Genomic DNA, 19,538 nt, shown 5'->3' with positions numbered 1-19,538 from the left:
GAGAGTAAAACACTGATTTATTGGTACTGCAAACAAGTACAGAAGTACAAATCAATGCCAGAGAATGTGCAATTTTTTTTCACTTCAATTTATCAACTGATCTGTGACTTTATTTGGAAAAGTGGAGTTCTACTTTACTACTTGACATTAAAAAATGTCTACTGTGCTGTGGTTGAAACATTCAAAGAGACATTTGACGGTAGAATATCCATTTTACTGCTGCATATGGCTTTATAACTGAGGGGCACAGAGGACTGATTCTCATCAATGTGTTACCCAGATTTTACATTTCAAATACAACTTATGAAGATGCAAGGAACTCATTGGGGACATTCATGCCACCCCTTGAAATTTGACAAACATTTTCTTCATTTTTTTTATCCAAACTTCCTTAACTGCTTTGGTACCTAACAATCTTATTCAATGTAAACATTGAATGAGTGAATAAAAGCTAACATTTGTTGAAAGTAGAAGATAACAAAGCAGCTACGTTTATACAAGGAAAGCTGTGAACTCTGTGGGACAGTGACATGACAAAACCACTATGAATCAATCAATGCTAAATGCTGAGATGTACATTCTTTGAGCGGTCAAAAAAAAAACAAGGCATCAGTCATTCGATAGTCATAATATATATTGATAATACCCTTAATTCTCTTGTGGACAGTGTCATTAAGTCAAGGCAGGTACAGTTAAAATAAAAAATAAAAAGTGCATTATCTAATGTCTTGAGCGTCCTCCTTCAAAGGCATGATGTTCCATGTGAGCTGTACAACAACAAAATTATTCAAGGTCAATAGAATTGCAGTAAAATCCAATACCTTAAGTTTTTATCTGTACAAGTACTGTGAAACAGTCTATTTAGCACACCAATAAATAAACTGCACACACAAAAATTGGTTTTACATATGTCATTACATGTACAGTGTGGAGATAATATATACACGTGAGTATTGTGAGATGTTATTTTTGTATGTGTTATAGCAGTGTTGCTAAAGTAATAGTTGTTTGACAGCTTATATATCCAATCTCTCGTTCATGGTGAGCCATTTTATTAAGATGGTGGATTTCTGTTAGGCTAATGGTAATGTCTGTGACGCTGTATTGAAAGTATTTTGAAAGAACATTTAAAACAAATAAACAGTTTAGAAAAAGAACAATCTACCTCTCATTTGGAGATCTGTTAGCTATCTGACAAACACTGCATGTTCAGAGAGGGCAGAATAAAAACTAATACAAGAGTGGGGACGACAAAAAGGAACGCGCGCGCGCCCGGATGCACACACACACACACACACACACACACACACATACTGTACATACACAGGTATATACGCTCTTTTAGTGTATATATACAAAGCAAATATATATGCATATATATACATACAGTATATATAGTAAGTATACAAATATATACAGTGCATACTATAGATATACATATAAAGATATACTCTATATATATATATATATATATATATATATATATATATATATATATATATATATATATATATATATATATATATATATATATATATATATATATATATTTTTTTTTTTTTTTCTTCTAGGCGGCACGGTGGACAACTGGTTAGAGCGTCTGCCTCACAGCTCTGAGGACCGGGGTTCAATCCCCGGCCCCGCCTGTGTGGAGTTTGCATGTTCTCCCCGTGCCTGCGTGGGTTTTCTCCGGGCACTCCGGTTTCCTCCCATGCATCCATCCATTTTCTGAGCCGCCTCTCCTCACCAGGGTCGCGGGCGCGCTGGAGCCCATCCCAGCCGTCATCGGGCAGGAGGCGGGAACTGAACTGGTCGCCAGCCAATCACAGGGCACATAGAAACAAACAACCATTCGCACTCAGAGTCATGCCTACGGGCAATTTAGAGTCTCCAATTAATGCATGTTTTTGGGATGTGGGAGGAAACCGGAGTGCCCGGAGAAAACCCACGCAGGCACGGGGACCGAGAAGCTGCTCAGAAAATGGATGGATGGATAATATTATAATAATATAATGTATATTTACATATATATATACATATATATACATATATATATATATATATATATATATATATATATATATATATATATATATACACACATACACACACACACACACATATATATATATATATATATATATATATATTTATATATATATATATATATATATATATATATATATATATGTTTATATATATTTATATATATATATATATATATATATATACACATAAACATATATATATATATATATATATATATATATACACATACACACATATATATATATATATATATACACATATATATATATATACATACATATATATATATATATATGTATATATATACATATATATATATATGTGTGTGTGTGTGATTTCTGTCGTAATATATTTGAAATAACATCACACGAAATGAAATAAAAGACATACTTACATTTATAAAAAACTGCTTTAAAAGATATGCATGGGAGAAGCTCATTGATTTTCCCCAAGATACTTGCTTCATTAGCAAGAGAAGCATCTTTGTTCCAAACTTGTACGACATCCTCCCGATCTCGAACACTGACACTGACGCCAACAACCTCATCATCTAGAGTTGAAAAAAGAGAATAAACAGACAAGTCAAGTCAATGGAGCAATAACTAAATAAGAACCAATACAGCATTGGAACTAGAATAAGTATAGCAGGGTACCTGAGGTGCAGTAATCTGCAAACTGCTCCCCTATTGTAGCAAGTAACAATTCTTTCCAAACTGCAGACTGAAACAAGAGGAACATAGAGAATATTTCTACTTTCAGCATCTCAAATGTGAGAACTTGATTTATTCTTTTTATGTCAACCACATTTTAGTTTTGCAACCTTTTAACATGACTAACATTTTAAAGGGCACAAAACCACTCATCTCACAATTTAAAAAGAGAACACTACAGACTATTGTAGTTACAACCCAACTTTTATTTAACTACGGTATATTAAAACTCATATTTCTGACAATGTAAAATTTAAATACCAAAGGTAATTCCAGAATAACATCCTGGGAAGGCATTAATTTAATTGTGGGCAAAAGCATCTAATCATATGTTCAAAGTGTTTCAAGGGAATAGCAAAATACTGTGAAAGATTCATAAGAAGATTATGTAAAGACTATCAAAGTCTATAGTATTTGATAGACCAGATGAGATGAAAGAATCGCTTCATGTTAGGAGCAAAGGCCCAGTAAACTGACTCAAATCACAGACACGAATTGAGAGGTTCTTTCAGCTTCCAGATGCTGCAGGCGGTGTCACTGAATGCTCTGAAAACCCCGCCCTTCGTAACTTTCAGCTGTCATTTGATTGACGTTCCCAGGTTCACCTTCAAAAAAGACAGCTAAAATACACAGCTAAAATACCGAAGGAGTGGCTTCAGAACAACTCTGTGACTGTTTTTGAACGGCCCAGCCAGAGCCCTCTCTGGAAAGACCTGAAAATGGCTGTCCACCACGTTCACCATCCAACCTGACAGAACTCGAGAGGATCTGCAAGGAGGAATGGCAGATGATCCCCAAATCCAGGTGTAAAAAACTTAAACATCATTCCCAAAATGGCTGTATTTGCTCAAAAGGGTGTTTCTCCTTAATACTGAGCAAAGTGTCTGAATACTTATGGCTGTTATATTTCAGTTGGTCTTTTTTAATAAACACATACTAATTTGCCTGATGTTTTGCTATTCAAAGTTGGCTAATCTGATGCGGTTCCAGCCAGACCTATGTGAAAAGTGTACTGTACCACCCAGTCACTTATTTTGGTGTTTTGCAACTACAAATACATAGCATGCAACTAGCATTCCACCTCAGTAACCGAACAGCGGAAAGCAGCAAGGTTGTGGACAATAGGGATGCCGCAATTTGGACTAGATGACTGTAAAGCCACGCGGTTCCCACACTTCATTGCAACATGCAAATTAATGTTGTTAATGTGTGTTTATGTTACCACAACTTGAATGTGGTTTATGGTGCACGACTATGTCATTATCTAACCGTGACTGTAGGCTGTGTGAAGTCAACCACATAGTCAGCAAAGCCGAATGGGCATTGCAAACCGAAAACGCACTCTTGGGCTATTTTTGGCCGAAACATTTTGGCTATCGAAATTTTGGGGCGTCACTAATATTTAGTGTACAGTGGTTCCTAAAGATACGAAGAACCACCATTGGCTGAGTTTTTGCTTTAACTTGTAAGCCCAGACTTGAGAAATGAGTGCTGTATGGCAGCACAGGGCTCCAGTCACCTGACAACAAACAGCACTTTAGCTGATATAATTAGAAAACCATTCTTCAAAAAAGACACTTCAAGCTGTACATTGCCACTACCAGTTGGAGTTTACTTGAAAACTAATTAGAGAACAAAGAGAATAACGCATTGTGTATTTGATGGAAAACACCACAGCCACACAGGCTAACAATTAACATCATCCATCCATCCATCCATCCATTATCTGAACCGCTTATCCTCACAAGGGTCGTGGGCGTGCTGGAGCCTATCCCAGCTATCATCGGGCAGGAGGCGGGGTACACCCTGAACTGGTTGCCAGCCAATCGCAGGGCACATACAAACAGACAACCATTCGCACTCACAGTCACACCTACGGGCAATTTAGAGTCTCCAATTCATGCATGTTTTTGGGATGTGGGAGGAAACCGGAGTGCCCGGAGAAAACCCACGCAGGCACGGGGAGAACATGCAAACTCCACACAGGCGGGGCCGGGGATTGAACCCCGGTCCTCAGAGCTGTGAGGCAGACACTCTAACCTGTCGTCAACCGTGCCGCCACAATTAACATATACAAAAATAAAAACATTAGCGCCAGCTGGGTGTTAAAAACAATTAGAAGCTGTGGACAAGAGATTGCTGGAGAAGTTACGGAGGTCTGCAGAAGATGTGGGCCATTGATGTGGAGGATTCACTCCAAAGCAGATCAATTGGCATGAATAACATTATGAAAGAACTGAATTTCAACTAAACTGAACATTTGCACCCCACATAAGTTACTCTATGTTTGTACACAATGCCGTACAGTTCTGTGCAAGTTTTTTTTTAATTAACTGACGTAAAACAAACGTTTTGGCCACAAATCCACTTACTGAGGAGAGACACACAAGAGGGGAGAATGCAGGGTGCGGGGGTCTAGCGAGTATGAGTGGGTGAGTGGTTGGGAGGAAGGGAGGGAAGGAGGGGGGGGGAGAGAGCGAGAGAGAGAGAGAGCATTTAAAGGCACAGGCATGCAAATAAAACCAGTGTGTGCGTTTGTGAGAGTTTTGAATTGATTACACTTCATAAAACCAGTAAATTCTCTTTTATTATGTTTTTATTTTACAATATACTGCTACATCGTTTTTAAAAATATTTTTTAAAAATCGTTTTTTGGGGACTGTAATGGATTGATTGGATTTACATTAATTTTAATGGGAAAATATGTTGTGATGATTGTTTGAGATAAGAGCATGGTCATGGAATGAATTACACTCATATCTCAAGGCACCACTGTTTTAGAAAATAATACGAAAATGACTTTAGTGGGTCTTTAAAAAAACAGCCAGCCAAATAAGGAGGTTACTAGATGGGCTTGAAAGCACTTAGAAAATGGTTAAAGATAGAGGGGGGGGAAACATCCATCTGTCGACATAATACAGAAATACTGAGATTACTGTATCTGAGATGGCTTGATGCAAAATTGTGCTGTGTTAAATCTATGAGGACAACATGAAATCATAAAAAAGGTACATACAGGATTTCTGCATAATGCAGAAAGACTATTTTGCATGTTTTGATTGGCCTGCAGCCAGGTTCTGTATTGTCTTCTTTAGCGATTGTTCAATGCAACCTGTACTAGGTTATGAAAACAAAAATCTAGCAAAGTTTGCACCAACACCTACAGTGCTTTCTTTTGGTACTTTCATCTTCCATACACCTCCTTTTGCATTGCTCTCCTCTTCCCTGTTGGAGGTAAAAGACAAAAATTCAGAAAAAAACGTAAACAGATCAATTTTATCTTGAAATGAAACATAAAGCTACATGGAGAACATTGGTCTATTCAAGCTTCACGGTAAAACACACTTAGCAACGTGTGCATCTAATGAGATCCAGTACGTGAGCTTTGTCAATTTATCTACTTTTGTTACCTTATTTTACTTTATAGGAGGAACAACATGGGAAAAAAATAAAATCCTTAGAGTATGCAGTGCAGTTGAGACTCATAATAATCTTGTTAGTGTCTGGCAACACTGAACATTTATGCTTGGGGGGGTGGGAGCCATAAATAAATACATTTAAAAAATAAAAATAAAAAAATCACTTTTGCTGGATGTTATCAGATTGTGGCTGTATGCCTAATGAGTTTTTGGACAACATATTGTTTTGTGCCACACTGCTGGTCACACAGTATTAATACCTGCTCCCATAAATATGTGACGTGAGGCTAAACTTAAAAGTATACTGCTGTAAATAGGAGTAAAATGCCAAGAAAATACATATGACAGTTCCACAGACGTACCAAAGTGGTCTCCGTTCTCCACGCATTAGGTGATAGCTCCATCTCAAAGGAAGGGCTGTGACTGGTGGGATGTTATTGTACACGCTCCAGAAGAGCTGTGAACAACAAAACAAAGTGACTTATAAACTCTTTTTTCATGAGCATATTGTGCATGTGTGAAATTTGTGTATGACTTTATGTTTATTTTTCTGTGCTTCAGTATAAATACTTTAAGCATACAAAGTATACTTTGCTGTTGATGCGCTATAAACACAAAGGCTACTACCATGTTAGAGTATATTATGCAATACTGTTGGTGGTGATGTACTTGTACATGGCCAGAGATGTCCTATATAGCACTTTCAGATTTACATAGAAAAAGTTACTTTGTAGTTTTCCAAAGCTTTCACTTTGAGACCCGATTTCAACATTGCTGCGATGTAAACGACCAAAACAAAATGTTTTTATTTTTTTTAAATACATTTTTAGGTAAGGATAATAAGTCCGGCGGCATGGTGAACGACTCGTTAGAGGGTCTGCCTCACAGTTCTGAGGACTGGGGTTCAATCCCCGGCCCCGCCTGTGTGGAGTTTGCATGTTCTCCCCGTGCCTGCGTGGGTTTTCTCCGGGCACTCCGGTTTCCTCCCACATCCCAAAAACATGCATGTTAATTGAAGTCTCTAAATTGCCCCTCGGTGTGAATGTGAGTGTGAATGGTTCTTTGTTTGTATGTGCCCTGCGATTGGCTGGCAACCGGTTCAGTGTGTACCCAGTCTCCTGCCCGATGATAGCTGGGATAGGCTCCAGCGCTCCCGCGACCCTTGTGGGGATAAGTGGCTCAGATAATGGATGGATAAAAACTCCTTAAATTAGGATACTTTAGAAATTATTAGAATACACCTCAGCCCCACTTTCACAGATATAGATTTTGGTTTGCCAAAAGTAGCAAGCAATATACTAAATTTGATGGTAAAAAGTGAAACATTTGTGGAGCACTTCACAGACAGTACTCATCCAAAAAGTAAACACAAATCCTTCTATCTGCATTATCTGGATTTGTATTCAACTGAATGTGTTCTTTCACTAGCCAACGTTTCATGGAAATCAATTGTTGTTTTGTGTTGTCCTAACCCAGCAAAGAAACCAATCTACATTGATTAAAACGACCTCTCATCTGCCCAATTTCATGATTGACGATAAGGAGCGAGAGTATGAGTAGCACAAGAATAGTGACTAGTGAGCACAGATCAGATGCCAACAGACTGAAAATGTTAAAAAATAAAGCATCTTATACTAGATGCTCAATTGACATGTGCTAATCGTTGGCAAAGTCTGTTCATTCCAGAATTGGCCACTGTTGTTTACTGGCGCTGTTGCACAATGCAGGCAGAGAATGGGACTGACGTATTTCTGGGTCTAAGATATACAATGACAAGATCCAATTCCAAAAGACGTGCCTCCCGTGTGTACCTGATGGCCATGTTGAATGTTGCGCATTGACGTGGTGGCCATGTGATGGTTATATCTATTGTCCATTGTACAACCCCAATTCCAATGAAGTTGGGACATTGTGTTAAACATAAATCAAACGTATTCTGTTTTTATGTATGTTCAACCAATATTTAATTGAATACACTACAAAGATAAGATAGTTAATGTTCAAACTGATCAACTTCAAACTGATCAACTTCAACAAACAAAGTCCCAACTTAATTGGAATTGGGGTTGTACATAAGAGTACTGTGGAGAGAAAGAGAGAGAGAGAGAGAGAGAGAGAGAGAGAGAGAGAGAGAGAGAGAGAGAGAGAGAGAGAGAGAGGCATGGCTCAGAGGAATACGGCATGGCTCAGAGGAATACCCTGGAGTCTGGAAAAATACTTACTATTATAGGATTTTTGGTATAGTAACAGTCTTTTGTTTGTTTGTTTTTTGTCAAGCCGTTCACCTATGGCAACAGAGTTGGAACTAGGAAGCACACTAATTCCTCGCAGCTCATGAAAGCGACTCACCTATGATGATTAACTCTATGTCAAGAATGTCACCATGACCAAGAACACCGTGATAGGTTTGGATAAAATGTGAAACTTTCAAACATTTTCAAGCATTTTTTAAAATATTTATTTACAATATTTTTGTATGATACTGGGCGTTTTAGGCTACAAAAAAAACCTAAATAATTTTGTGGTGCAGAGTAATATGGGTGCATATGGCCTCAAAAAATAAATCAATAAATAAATATTTTAAATAAGCGCTTCAATGTAACGGACAATCGGCTACATCGGACAAGCTCCTATTCGTCCGTTCTAGAGGTTCCACTGTAATCCACTTTTACAATTACGTACTGTATTACAAAAACACACATTCACTCCCATTTACGCAGTGTCCCTGAACGCATCTCACACACTCACGCAGCTGCCGTATGCCGGCCTGGTTTCATTCTGAAGAGTGAAATAGGAAATGTAGCAGGTGTACATTCTTTCATCGTGTCCTCTTTCATAGTTATCATACAAGGAGCATACAACTCCGGGCTGCTCCGTGTGTTGTTTGAAGCGTTGCTTACCCTAACATGTGTGCTAACCTTATTAGCATGTCCAAACAGGTCCCTCTGCTGGTCACTTTTAACTTAACTTTAAATATTACAGGTTCACCAACATCGCATTGCGCACACGTACATTGCGATGACGATGCTCAAACAAAATATCGTGAAGCCCTAATTGGCAGCCTATTTCTTAAAATGTGCCATTTTTAACCACCAATTATTTATCCTTTGTGTAAAGTAGTGATGTTACGAGATGTGCCGTGTCTTCAAAGCATGTCAGGTCATCAAGGACGATACATTTCTACAAATTGCGGATCAAGGCTTGCTTCATTTAGGGGACAAGACAAAAATGTTGACGGCTGAAGCCTCGCTGCCCGGCTGTACCACATGACCAATTCGAGAAGTGCTTCAGATTTTGCCGTGAGGTTTGACAGCAATATAAGCCCCTCATGTGTTTTTTTGTTTGTTTGTTTTTGATAAGCGTTGTAGCCAGCTCAGAGTATGGATAAAGATTTTATAATTTTTACAGACTATTAGAGTTTGGAGAGTGTTTATAGAGTTTGGAGATAGCTTGGACAGTAGAGAGCGCGAGCGATTGTAACAGATGTCAGTTCGTGCAGTGCCTAACGTCACTCCTCGCAATCCTTATAAAACAGCTGAACCAGTGTCCTGGGCTATTAGCCCAGTGTTTGGTGCACTCAACTCTCAACCCGGCGGACGGTGGTTGCGTGAGTTTGAACCTCAGGCATCACCGCACTGGATAAATAACCTTTATTCCGTCAGGCGTATTAATTATGTTTGTTTATCAAGAACTGTATTTTCCACCATTTCTTATTTCATTCAAAGGTGAGGTGTTTATTGTGTTCCAAGAAAGTAGGGTACAATAACAACATCTCACCGGTAGAGAAAAAAAATACTGTACCCCAATTTATATATTGCTCTTCAATGAATCACTTAAAATAAAAAACTGTTCAGAAAGCGTTATTTCTGAATAAAAAAACCAATAGCTTCTCCCCTGTTCTATACGCCATTTTCCAAGTTACACAAGCATATGCAGTGCCTTCTTCCTGGTTCCACAAGCACTTTCACTCTCCTCTGCCAGCTTAAGCCTATGTCCATACCTATACCTACAACCCATATCATATGATACTAAGCTTTTGGGGGAAAAAATACATACACAGAAGTTGTTATAAAATAATTTATGATACACTTTATGTCGAGAAATTATTTGGTCCAACATTGTTTTGTAATACATATTCATTCACAAGTGTGTGTGTGGGGGGTAAGGACAATATGACTATTTTCATGTTGAAACTGTCAGATGACAATAATGCTTACCTGAACACTTTGCACTGTGTATATCTTCTTCAGATTGGATTCACATTCTGCAGCAGTTGTGCCTGGTAATGACCTGGATCAAGGAATTAAACAAAAATTAAAGAACTGAACAAGTAAATAAAGACCTTTTTAAACTTTCTTTTGGTCAGTTATGCTGTTGTAATCATTGGTGACATTTAAAGAGCAGCTTGCATTTACTGTAAATGTTCATTACATTATGCTCTCAGATGCATAACTGTGTTAAAAAAAAGCACAGCCAAACAAGGGTGTGGGCAGATACATTGGCAGGGGTGCCTATTAAGTCGATTGTGATCTACCAGTCGATCGCATAAGTAGTGTGGGTAGATGGCGTGGCTTTAAAAATATAAAAATAAACAAACATAAAAAAATAAAAAATAACAAATTTATTATTTGTTATAACAAATAGACGCCAGTCTATCATCCATCCTCACTAAAACGTTTGTCACTTGACTGACATAGACGACAATCAATCTAACATCTTTTCTAACCCACAGGTCAGCACACATGCACTTTCAACAGCGCCAGTAGCTACTGAGTATCCCAGTTAGCCAATTTCTTTCTACAAAATTTAAGAAACGGATTAACAAAAAACAAACCAAAAAAAACAAAACAAACAAACAAAAAGAGTACCAAGTGAGCAGTCACTACCATCCAGAATGAGAAGATGAGGACTTTTATTTCTCACAATATCATATTTGAAGTTTGTTTGCCTCATCTGCAAGTCTACCATTGTTATTCCAAAAAAGGGAAATTTGCAGACTGTTCATAAAAGCTACGACTAAGCGATCTCACAATATTAAAAGTGATTTTGATATGGATCTCGATATTGTCGTAGTCTTGTCTCGATATCAAATAATGAGCTGTTGTGTTTAAAATGTTGTTTTGGCTATACACAGGCAAGTCGCATTATGCTCACTTTACTTCTTTGTTACAGTATATAAGCACTTGATTGGCCACAAGAAATACACTGATTGGTGGACTGGCCCACGTGACCGAAATGCTCCACTGATATGGAAATGTGTGCAAAACGGTGGTTGCGCCAGCTGGAACTGGGTTACATCAAGGCCGTACGTTAACTGCCAGATAAAAAAAATAGTCGTGTCAAGTGTCACCTAATGTAAACGGTGGGACACATTGATCATCGTCACTTCGAACGCACCTCGCCTGTCTGAGCGTCGCTTTGCAATCGATCGGGTGAGAGGTGCCCCTCACATTGGTTTCCATCCCCAAAAGCGTAATACAGCCCACAGCTTTGCGCAGCCCAAGTCCCATCCACTTTGCGAAGCGGAGCTCCACCGGCTGCTGTTTCCCCTCACCTCCAACCTCAGATCAAACAACACAACCCACCAAATATAAGTATCATGAAGCGTAGAAAAAAAAACAAAGAAGGATCCCATTATTATTTTATTTATTGTTATTTGGCTGATTCTATATTTCTATACCTATTCCCGTTAAGTCCTGTGTTTCTGACTTGATTTGAATTTTTTGCGCAAAGGAATCACTGTTAGTAGGCAGTATCCATATTCTAATGCTATATATAAAAAATATGACAATACAGACTGTCAAATTGCTAAAGAGACAATTTCTCAATATACCGTGTTGTTATAGGTAGGCCTAACGCGATAATTATTATATCGACTTATGGTTCGATAAATAAAATGGACATAATATTTTTTCCGGAGTCGATAAATTGTCTTTGTTGTGGCGAGCCGGCACGTGGATCACACAGTGAGCCGACAGAGTTTGATGGCTCGGTCATTAGCCGCTAGTGGGCTCATCGAATGCCGGAGGACCGGTACACTCTTGCTGGTGTTGGCTCTGTCCAATACTCGACAGCCTTGCTCCGCATGGAACACGCAGATTCACACAACACAGACACTTAAGGGAAAGTTAACTCATTATTATGTTTGCTATCCCATGAGCTCGCCGAGCTAGCATGTGATTTAACAAGCTAGCGAGTAAATGAGCTAAACAGCTAGCTCCACTGCGCTTAAAATGTTAGCAGTAGCTAACGAGCTAGCCCGTGAGCTAACAAGTTAGCGAGTTAAGGAGCTAAACAGCTAGCTCCACCGCGTTTAAAACGTTAGTGCTTCGCTCTGAGTTGTGTCTGTTGGTCCCAATTAAGACACACATGGGAAAATTAACTGTTTACTATGTTTGCTAGCCCCTCCTGGAAGCTGTCACCTTATCGTGGTGGAGGGGTTTTTGTGTCCCAGTGATCCTAGGAGCAAAGTTGTCTGGGGCTTTATGCCCCTGGCAGCGTCACCCATGACAAACAGGTTCTAGGTGAGGGACCAGACAAAGCACGGCTCAAAAACCCCTTACGATGACGACAAACCATGGACTCAGGTTTCCCTTGCCCGGACACGGGTCACCGAGGCTCCCCTCTGGAGCCAGGCCTGGAGGTGGGGTTCAAAGGCGAGCGCATAGTGGCCGGTCCTGCACCAATGGGGCCCGGCTGGGCACAGCCCGAAAGGGTAACGTGGGTCCCCCTTCCCATAGGCTCACCACCTGTGGGAGGGGCCATAGGGGTCGGGTACAGTGCAAGCTGGGCGGTGGCCAAGGCAGGGACCTTGGCGATCCGATCCCCGGGACGTGGAATGTCACCTCTCTGGCAGGGAGGGAGCCCGAGCTGGTGTGTGAGGTCGAGAAGTTCCGACTAGATATAGTCGGACACGCCTCCTCATACAGCCTTCGGCTCTGGTACCAGTCCTCTTGAGAGGGGTTGGACTCTCTTCCACTCTGGAGTTGCCCACGGTGAGAGGCGCTGAGCGGGTGTGGGTATACTTCTTGCCCCCCGGCTCGGTGCATGTATGTTTGGGTTCACCCCGGTGGACGAGAGGGTTGCCTCCCTCCGCCTTCGGGTGGGGGGACGGGTCCTGACTACCCATCGTTTTTGGAGTCCTTGGAGGGGGTGCTGGAGAGCGCTCCCGCTGGGGACTCCATCATTCTGCTGGGGGACTTCAATGCTCACGTGGGCAATGACAGTGAGACCTGGAAGGGCGTGATTGGGAGGAACGCCCCCCGATCAGAACCCGAGCGGTGTTCTGTTATTGGACTTCTGTGCTCATCACGGATTGTCCATAACGAACACCATGTTCAAGCATAAGGGTGTCCACACCTGCACTTGGCACCAGGACACCCTAGGTCGCAGTTCGATGATCGACTTTGTGGTCGTGTCATTGGACTTGCAGCCGCATTACTTGGACACTCGGGTGAAGAGAGGGGCGGGGGTGTCATCTGATCGCCACCTGGTGGTGAGTTGGCTCCGATGGTGGGGGAAGATGCCGGTCCGACGTGGCAAGCCCAAACGTATTGTGAGGGTTTGCTGGGAACGTCTGGCAGAATCCCCTGTCAGAAGGAGTTTCAACTCCCACCTCCGACAGAACTTTTCTCATGTTCCGGGGGAGGTGGGGGACATTGAGTCCGAGTGGAAAATGTTCTGCACTTCCATTGCTGAGGCGGATGACCGGAGCTGTGGCTGTAAGGTGGTCGGTGCCTGTTGTGGCGGCAATCCCCGAACCCCGTGGACACCAACGATGAGGGATGCAGCTAAGCTGAGGAAGGAGTCCTATCGGGCCTTTTTGGCCTGTGGGAAGCAGTGCACCATCAACACTGTGTATCGTGGGGATGGGGCGCTGCTGACCTCGACTCGGGATGTTGTGAGGCCCCGGGGGTGGATGAGATTCGCCCGGAGTTCCTAAAGGCTCTGGATGTTGTGGGACTGTCCTGGTTGACACGCCTCTGCAACATCGCATGGACACCGGGGACAGTGCCTGACTGGGGGTGGTGGTCGCCCTTTTTAAGAAGGGGGACCGGAGGGTGTGTTCCAACTACAGGGGGATCACAGTCCTCAGCCTCCCTGGTAAGGTCTATTCAGGGGTGCTGGAGAGGAGGGTCCATTGTGAAGTCGAATCTCAGATTCAGAAGGAGCAGTGTGGTTTTCGTCCTGACCGTGGAACAGTGGACCAGCTCTACACCCTCGGCAGGGACCTCGAGGGTGCATGGGAGTTCGCCCAACCAGTCTACATGTGTTTTGTGGACTTGGAGAAGGCGTTCGACTGTGTCCCTCGGGGAGTCCTGTGAGGGGTGCTTCGGGAGTATGGAGTACCGAACCCCCTGATATGGGCTGTTCGGTCTCTGTACGACCGGAGTCAGAGTTTGGTCTGCATATCTGGCAGTAAGTCGGACTCGTTCCCGGTGATGGTTGGACTCCGCCAAGGCTGCCCTTTTTCACCGATTCTATTCATAACTTTTATGGACAGAATTTCAAGGCGTAGCCGAGGCGTAGAGGGGGTCCGGTTTGGTGCCCTCAGTATTGCATCTCTGCTTTTTGCAGATGATGTGGTTCTGTTAGCTTCATCAAGCCGTGATCTCCAACTCTCACTGGAGCTGTTCGCAGCAGAGTGTGAAGCGGCTGGGATGAGAATCAAGTAGAGGAGTTCAAGTATCTTGGGGTCTTATTCACGAGTGAGGGAAGAATGGAACGGGAGATCGACAGGTGGATCGATACAGCGTCTGCAGTGATGCGGACTTTGTATCGGTCGGTTGTGGTAAAGAAGGAGCTAAGCCGAAAGGCGAAGCTCTCAATTTACCGGTCGACCTATGTTCCTACCCTCACCTATGGTCACGAGCTGTGGGTTGTGACCGAAAGAACAAGATCAAACAAAGTCGTTTAAAATGTCAGCGCCTCTCTTAGTTGTTGTGTGTGGTAGTCCCCAATTAACACAAACATGGGAAAGTTAACTGTTTATTAAGCATAACCTCAGGAGCACACGTTATTCACCCAGTGGCTGACTACAACGAACGTTAACATATATTTGATTGACAGGTGAAGGGCTCGTCTTCAGCAGACCAGCCACAGAGTCTTGTAGCTCATGGACGGGCCTTATTTTTCATGATTTCAGAGGTATAAAAAACAAAACAACACAATATCATTTATCATGATAGTTTTTGGGAAAATACTCTATATCGTGACGGGCCTAGTTATGAGCGTAGTATGATTATTTCTACAGCAATAATAGTGTTTTGGAGGTAAACGAATGTAAACATTGGATGGATGGGGATAAAAGAGCACTGTAATATATGATTTGAAGAAGTCTATTGACAAAAACCTGTGGGAAAACAAACTATTATTAAAGCCTATTGAGAAGGACTCGGTCAGCAAGAAAAGGAGAGGTCTTTCGGTTTGGCTGCACTCTGCACTGCGAGTCTTTCTGCAATACCGTGAGCTTTCCCACAACAGTGTTTCTCCAAGGTTGAAAATGTACCTGTGGTGGTGGGCAGGGCGGTGCCGTTGTGTTTGATAAGCGCATATACAATACAATAACAATACAATCATTTATATATATCATGTATGTGTGTGTCATATATACACACATATGTACGCACACACATATACATATACTGTATATAGATACAGTATACACACACACACACAAAACATTTTTTTTTTACTAATTATTAGTACAATTCATGGCTATAAATGTGTATTAAACAGTGTTCACTTTGCTCGTTCCCCACCTCGCCAGTGGCTAATTGAAACAGGATGTGGTGAAGCAAATATTGCCCACATTAGCCACACTGGCGAATGAAAATCGCCTGCCTCCTGCCCGATGACAGCTGGGATTGGCTCCAGCAAGCCCGCGACCCTAGTGAGGAGAAGCGGCTCAGAAAATGGATGGATGGATGAATGAATGGTGTCATTACTCAGTACCAACGCTGCCTAATGTTACTAAATGACATTACAATTGCACAAATATTAATGCTTCAAAGAATAAATCAATTACAAAATTATTAAAACTATTTAGTTTGCACTGATATTGCAACATTGCACAATCAAAAATAAGCAGCCCCCAAACCTTTTAGTGCCACTGACCGTTTTCACATCAAGACATACAGTGCCGTGAAAAAGTATTGCTTCCCTTCTCAAATACTTTTATTTTTGCACAGTTTCTGCACTTCAAGACCATTAAACAAATGTAAATATCAGACAAATATAACCCACGTAAACTTAAAATGGTGTTTTGGTGATTTAATTTATTAAGGGGAAAAAAAACTATTCAAAGTTACCTGGCCCTGTGTGAAAAAGTAATTGCCCACTAAATCTTACAACTGGTTAGGCCATCCTCAGCAGCAACAACTGAAATCTAGCATTTTCTATAACTGGCAATGAGTCTTTCACATCTCTGTGTAGATATTTTGGCCCACTCTTCCTTTCAGAATTGTTTAAATTCAGAACATTTTTTAGGGATTTTGAGCATTAATGGTGTTTTTAAGGTCATACCACTGCATTTCAATCTTAGTCAAGTCTGGACTTCGACTAGGCCACTTCAAAACCTTCATTTTGTTTTTTAAGCCATTCAGAAGTTGAACTGCCGGTGTGTTTTGGATCGTTAACCAGCTGCAGAACCCAAGTGTGCATCAGCTTGAGGTCACAAACTGATGGCTGAACATTCTCCTTCAGGATTTTCTGTTAAAGAGCAGAATCCATGGTTCCATCAATCACATCAAGTTGTCCAGGTCCTGTAGGAGTAAGCAGCTCAAGACCATCACACTACCACCACCATGTTTGACTGCTGGTGTGATGTTCTTTTTCTGAAATGCTGTGCTACATTTACACCAGATGTAACGAGACACAAACCTTCCAAAAAGCTCAACTTTCATCTCGTCAGTTCATACACGAGTGTCCCAAAAGTCTTGGGAATCATTCAGATGTTTTTTGGATTTTTCTCCAAAAGTAAGACAAGCCTTCATTTTATTTTAGGTCAGCAGTGGTTTTCGACTTAGAATTCTGCCATGGATGCCATTTTTGCCCAGTCTCTTCCTTATTGTGTGATGAACACTGACCATAACTGAGGCAAGGGAGGCCTGCAGTTCTTTAGAAGTTGTCCTGAGTTCCTTTGCGGTCTCCTGGATGAGTCATTACTGTGCTCTTGGGATATTCTTTGTAGGCTCGCGACTCCTGGAAGGTTCACCACTGTTCCATGTTTTCTCCAAGTAAGGATAATGGCTCTCCATATGGTTCCCTTATATCCTAAAGCTTTAAAAATGGCTTTTGTAACCCTTTCTAGACTGATAGATGTCTATTACTTTATTTCTCGACTGTTCTGTAATTTCTTTGGATTGTATCATTTTGTTGTAGCTTTTTTAGATCTTTTGTCCAACTTGAATTTTGTCTGGACAGATTCTGTTTAAGTGGTTTCTTTAATTAATAATAAGGTAACATTGAATAGTTTGTTTCTCCTTAATAAAACACATCACCATTTAAACACAGCATTTTAAGTTCACTTGGGTTATATTTGTCTGATATTTATATTTGTTTGATGAGCTTAAACATTTAAGTGGGGAAATGATGCAAAGATATAAAGAGAAGAGGGGGCCGCTACTTTTTTCACGGCACTGTATTTCGTCAACATTGTTTTCACCTGATCTCATTTGGAGGATGAGCTTTTGACACTACAAGCTGAAAATGAGATTGCGCTCATGTCCAGGGTTCATGGTCAGTTATTGAACTTACAAAGGAAAAATACCCTAACATAAGGAAATGTGCTACCTCTGTAACAGCATTATTCAGCATCACTTGCAGGAGTCAAACTTTTCACACATGAGGATTATTAAGTCCAAATACTGTGCTTGAGGCTGGCTAACAGCAGCTGCTGTCTGGACTACTCTGTATTTTTCTGGTTGATTCCATCCATCCATCAATTTTCTGAGCCGCTTATCCTCACAAGGGTCGCGGGAGCGCTGGAGCCTATCCAAGCTATCATCGGGCAGGAGACGGGGTACACCCTGAACTGGTTGCCAGCCAATCGCAGGGCACATATAAACAAACAACCATTCGTATTCACATTCACACCAACGGGCAATTTAGAGTCTTCAAACAATGCATGCTTTTGGGATGTGTGAGGAAACTGGAGCGCCCGGAGAAACCCCACGCAGACACGGGGAGAACATGCAAACTCCACACAGCCAGGGCCGGGGATTGAACCCCGGTCCTCAGAACTGTGAGGCAGATGCTCTAACCAGACGCAGTCTAACCAAACATCCGCAAAACTGCTTCAATAGCCTTCAATAAGGAAGCGAAACGTGTGGTAACTCCACGTAATAAGAGAATTGTGAAAATGGAAGCGGGATTGGCATTGTGGATTGCTGATTGCAGGGAAAAGACAGTGAGTTTGGACACTAAGAACAAAGGACAAACCTCCGCCACCAACACAAGCCTCTTCGCCTCTCTCAGAAGGCAATGTTGATGAATGTTAATTACTGTATAATAAATGTTAATGACTAAGGTTTTATAATGAAAGATTTTATTTAATACGTGTACTGCTGTAATCTTTGTCTCAAATATGTAAAGTATGAATAAAAATTCCTCGAGGGGGCCGTGGGGGGGAATCCTACTTCGCGGTTTTTCACCTTTCGCGGGGAGTTCTGGTCCCCATTAAACACGAAAAACGAGGGATCACTACATGCTACTGCTTTGGATTCAAGTTGTAGTCAAAGACAGATAGCAGTAAAGTACAAACTTTGACTATTGTCAATCAACACTTTGATGCTGTACTTTCGGTTTTAAGCACAAAGGAAAGACCTAGACTGCAATGAACACGTCTGCTTGTCTAGTCTCGCGTTGGAGAGAAAATAGGACAAGGGGAACGCAAATAACATCCCGCTACATTTGCTCCCGGAGGCCTGCTTGATAGCTGTAGCTTGAACGATATATTCCCCAGCTCAACCTCGCTCTTCCTAGGACCCAAACTTATGACAATGGCGGAAGACGGCGACAAATTCATTACCTGTCCAACCAAAAGGTCCAAGGTGAGTGTAACGGCAGCGTTGAATTGTCGTCTCCTCGGTGGTTCTTTGTGATATTCTCCAACTCTTTCTCGTCGATATCAATGCTGCTGTCCGACGAAACGCTCTGACCGCTCAGGGCTCCTCTGTCCGTTTGGAGGTCCGCCATTAGAGCAGGTACAATGAGAAAGGTCTGTATGAGTGGCCTTATTATTAAAACACCCACTTTGGTTTTCTCTCTTGGAAAGAAACACTCTTTCCGCACACCGACAATGACGTAAGTGCGTCACAGGCCAAACGTAGCTGTCGGTCCGCTTCAGACAGCGCGAAAG

The 19,538-nt window shown here is 41.6% G+C and overlaps 1 protein-coding gene across 2 annotated transcripts; it reads right to left on the bottom strand.

Annotated features, from left to right (window-relative positions):
- On the bottom strand, positions 1-19,538 carry LOC133409252 (eukaryotic translation initiation factor 4E type 3-like). 2 transcript variants are annotated; one of them, XM_061689034.1, is made up of 7 exons: positions 19,209-19,538; positions 10,396-10,468; positions 6,541-6,635; positions 5,924-5,984; positions 2,703-2,769; positions 2,444-2,599; positions 1-767 (listed from the first exon to the last, which is right to left on the bottom strand). In XM_061689034.1, the coding sequence occupies exons 1-7, from the start codon at positions 19,373-19,375 to the stop codon at positions 721-723; spliced, it is 666 nt and encodes a 221-aa protein (XP_061545018.1). In that variant the 5' UTR covers positions 19,376-19,538; the 3' UTR covers positions 1-720. The 2 variants fall into 2 exon arrangements, with proteins under 2 accessions (XP_061545018.1, XP_061545020.1); XM_061689036.1 differs by lacking the exon at positions 19,209-19,538 and adding an exon at positions 11,576-11,722.

The sequence above is a fragment of the Phycodurus eques genome, chromosome 10 (genome assembly GCF_024500275.1).
Source record: "Phycodurus eques isolate BA_2022a chromosome 10, UOR_Pequ_1.1, whole genome shotgun sequence".
NCBI lineage: Eukaryota > Metazoa > Chordata > Actinopteri > Syngnathiformes > Syngnathidae > Phycodurus > Phycodurus eques.
Note: the sequence above shows the minus strand (reverse complement) of the source record. Positions and strands in the feature narration are given on the sequence as shown.

Excerpts from the sequence above, each read along its gene's own strand:
- LOC133409252 (XM_061689034.1), bottom strand. The coding sequence starts at position 19,375 with ATGGCGGACCTCCAAACGGACAGAGGAGCCCTGAGCGGTCAGAGCGTT. Across the intron at positions 2,770-5,923 it reads AAGTACCAAAAGAAAGCACT|TCTGCAGTTTGGAAAGAATT; the intron begins GTAGGTGTTGGT and ends CTCTTGTTTCAG. Across the intron at positions 2,600-2,702 it reads TGCAGATTACTGCACCTCAG|ATGATGAGGTTGTTGGCGTC; the intron begins GTACCCTGCTAT and ends TTTCAACTCTAG.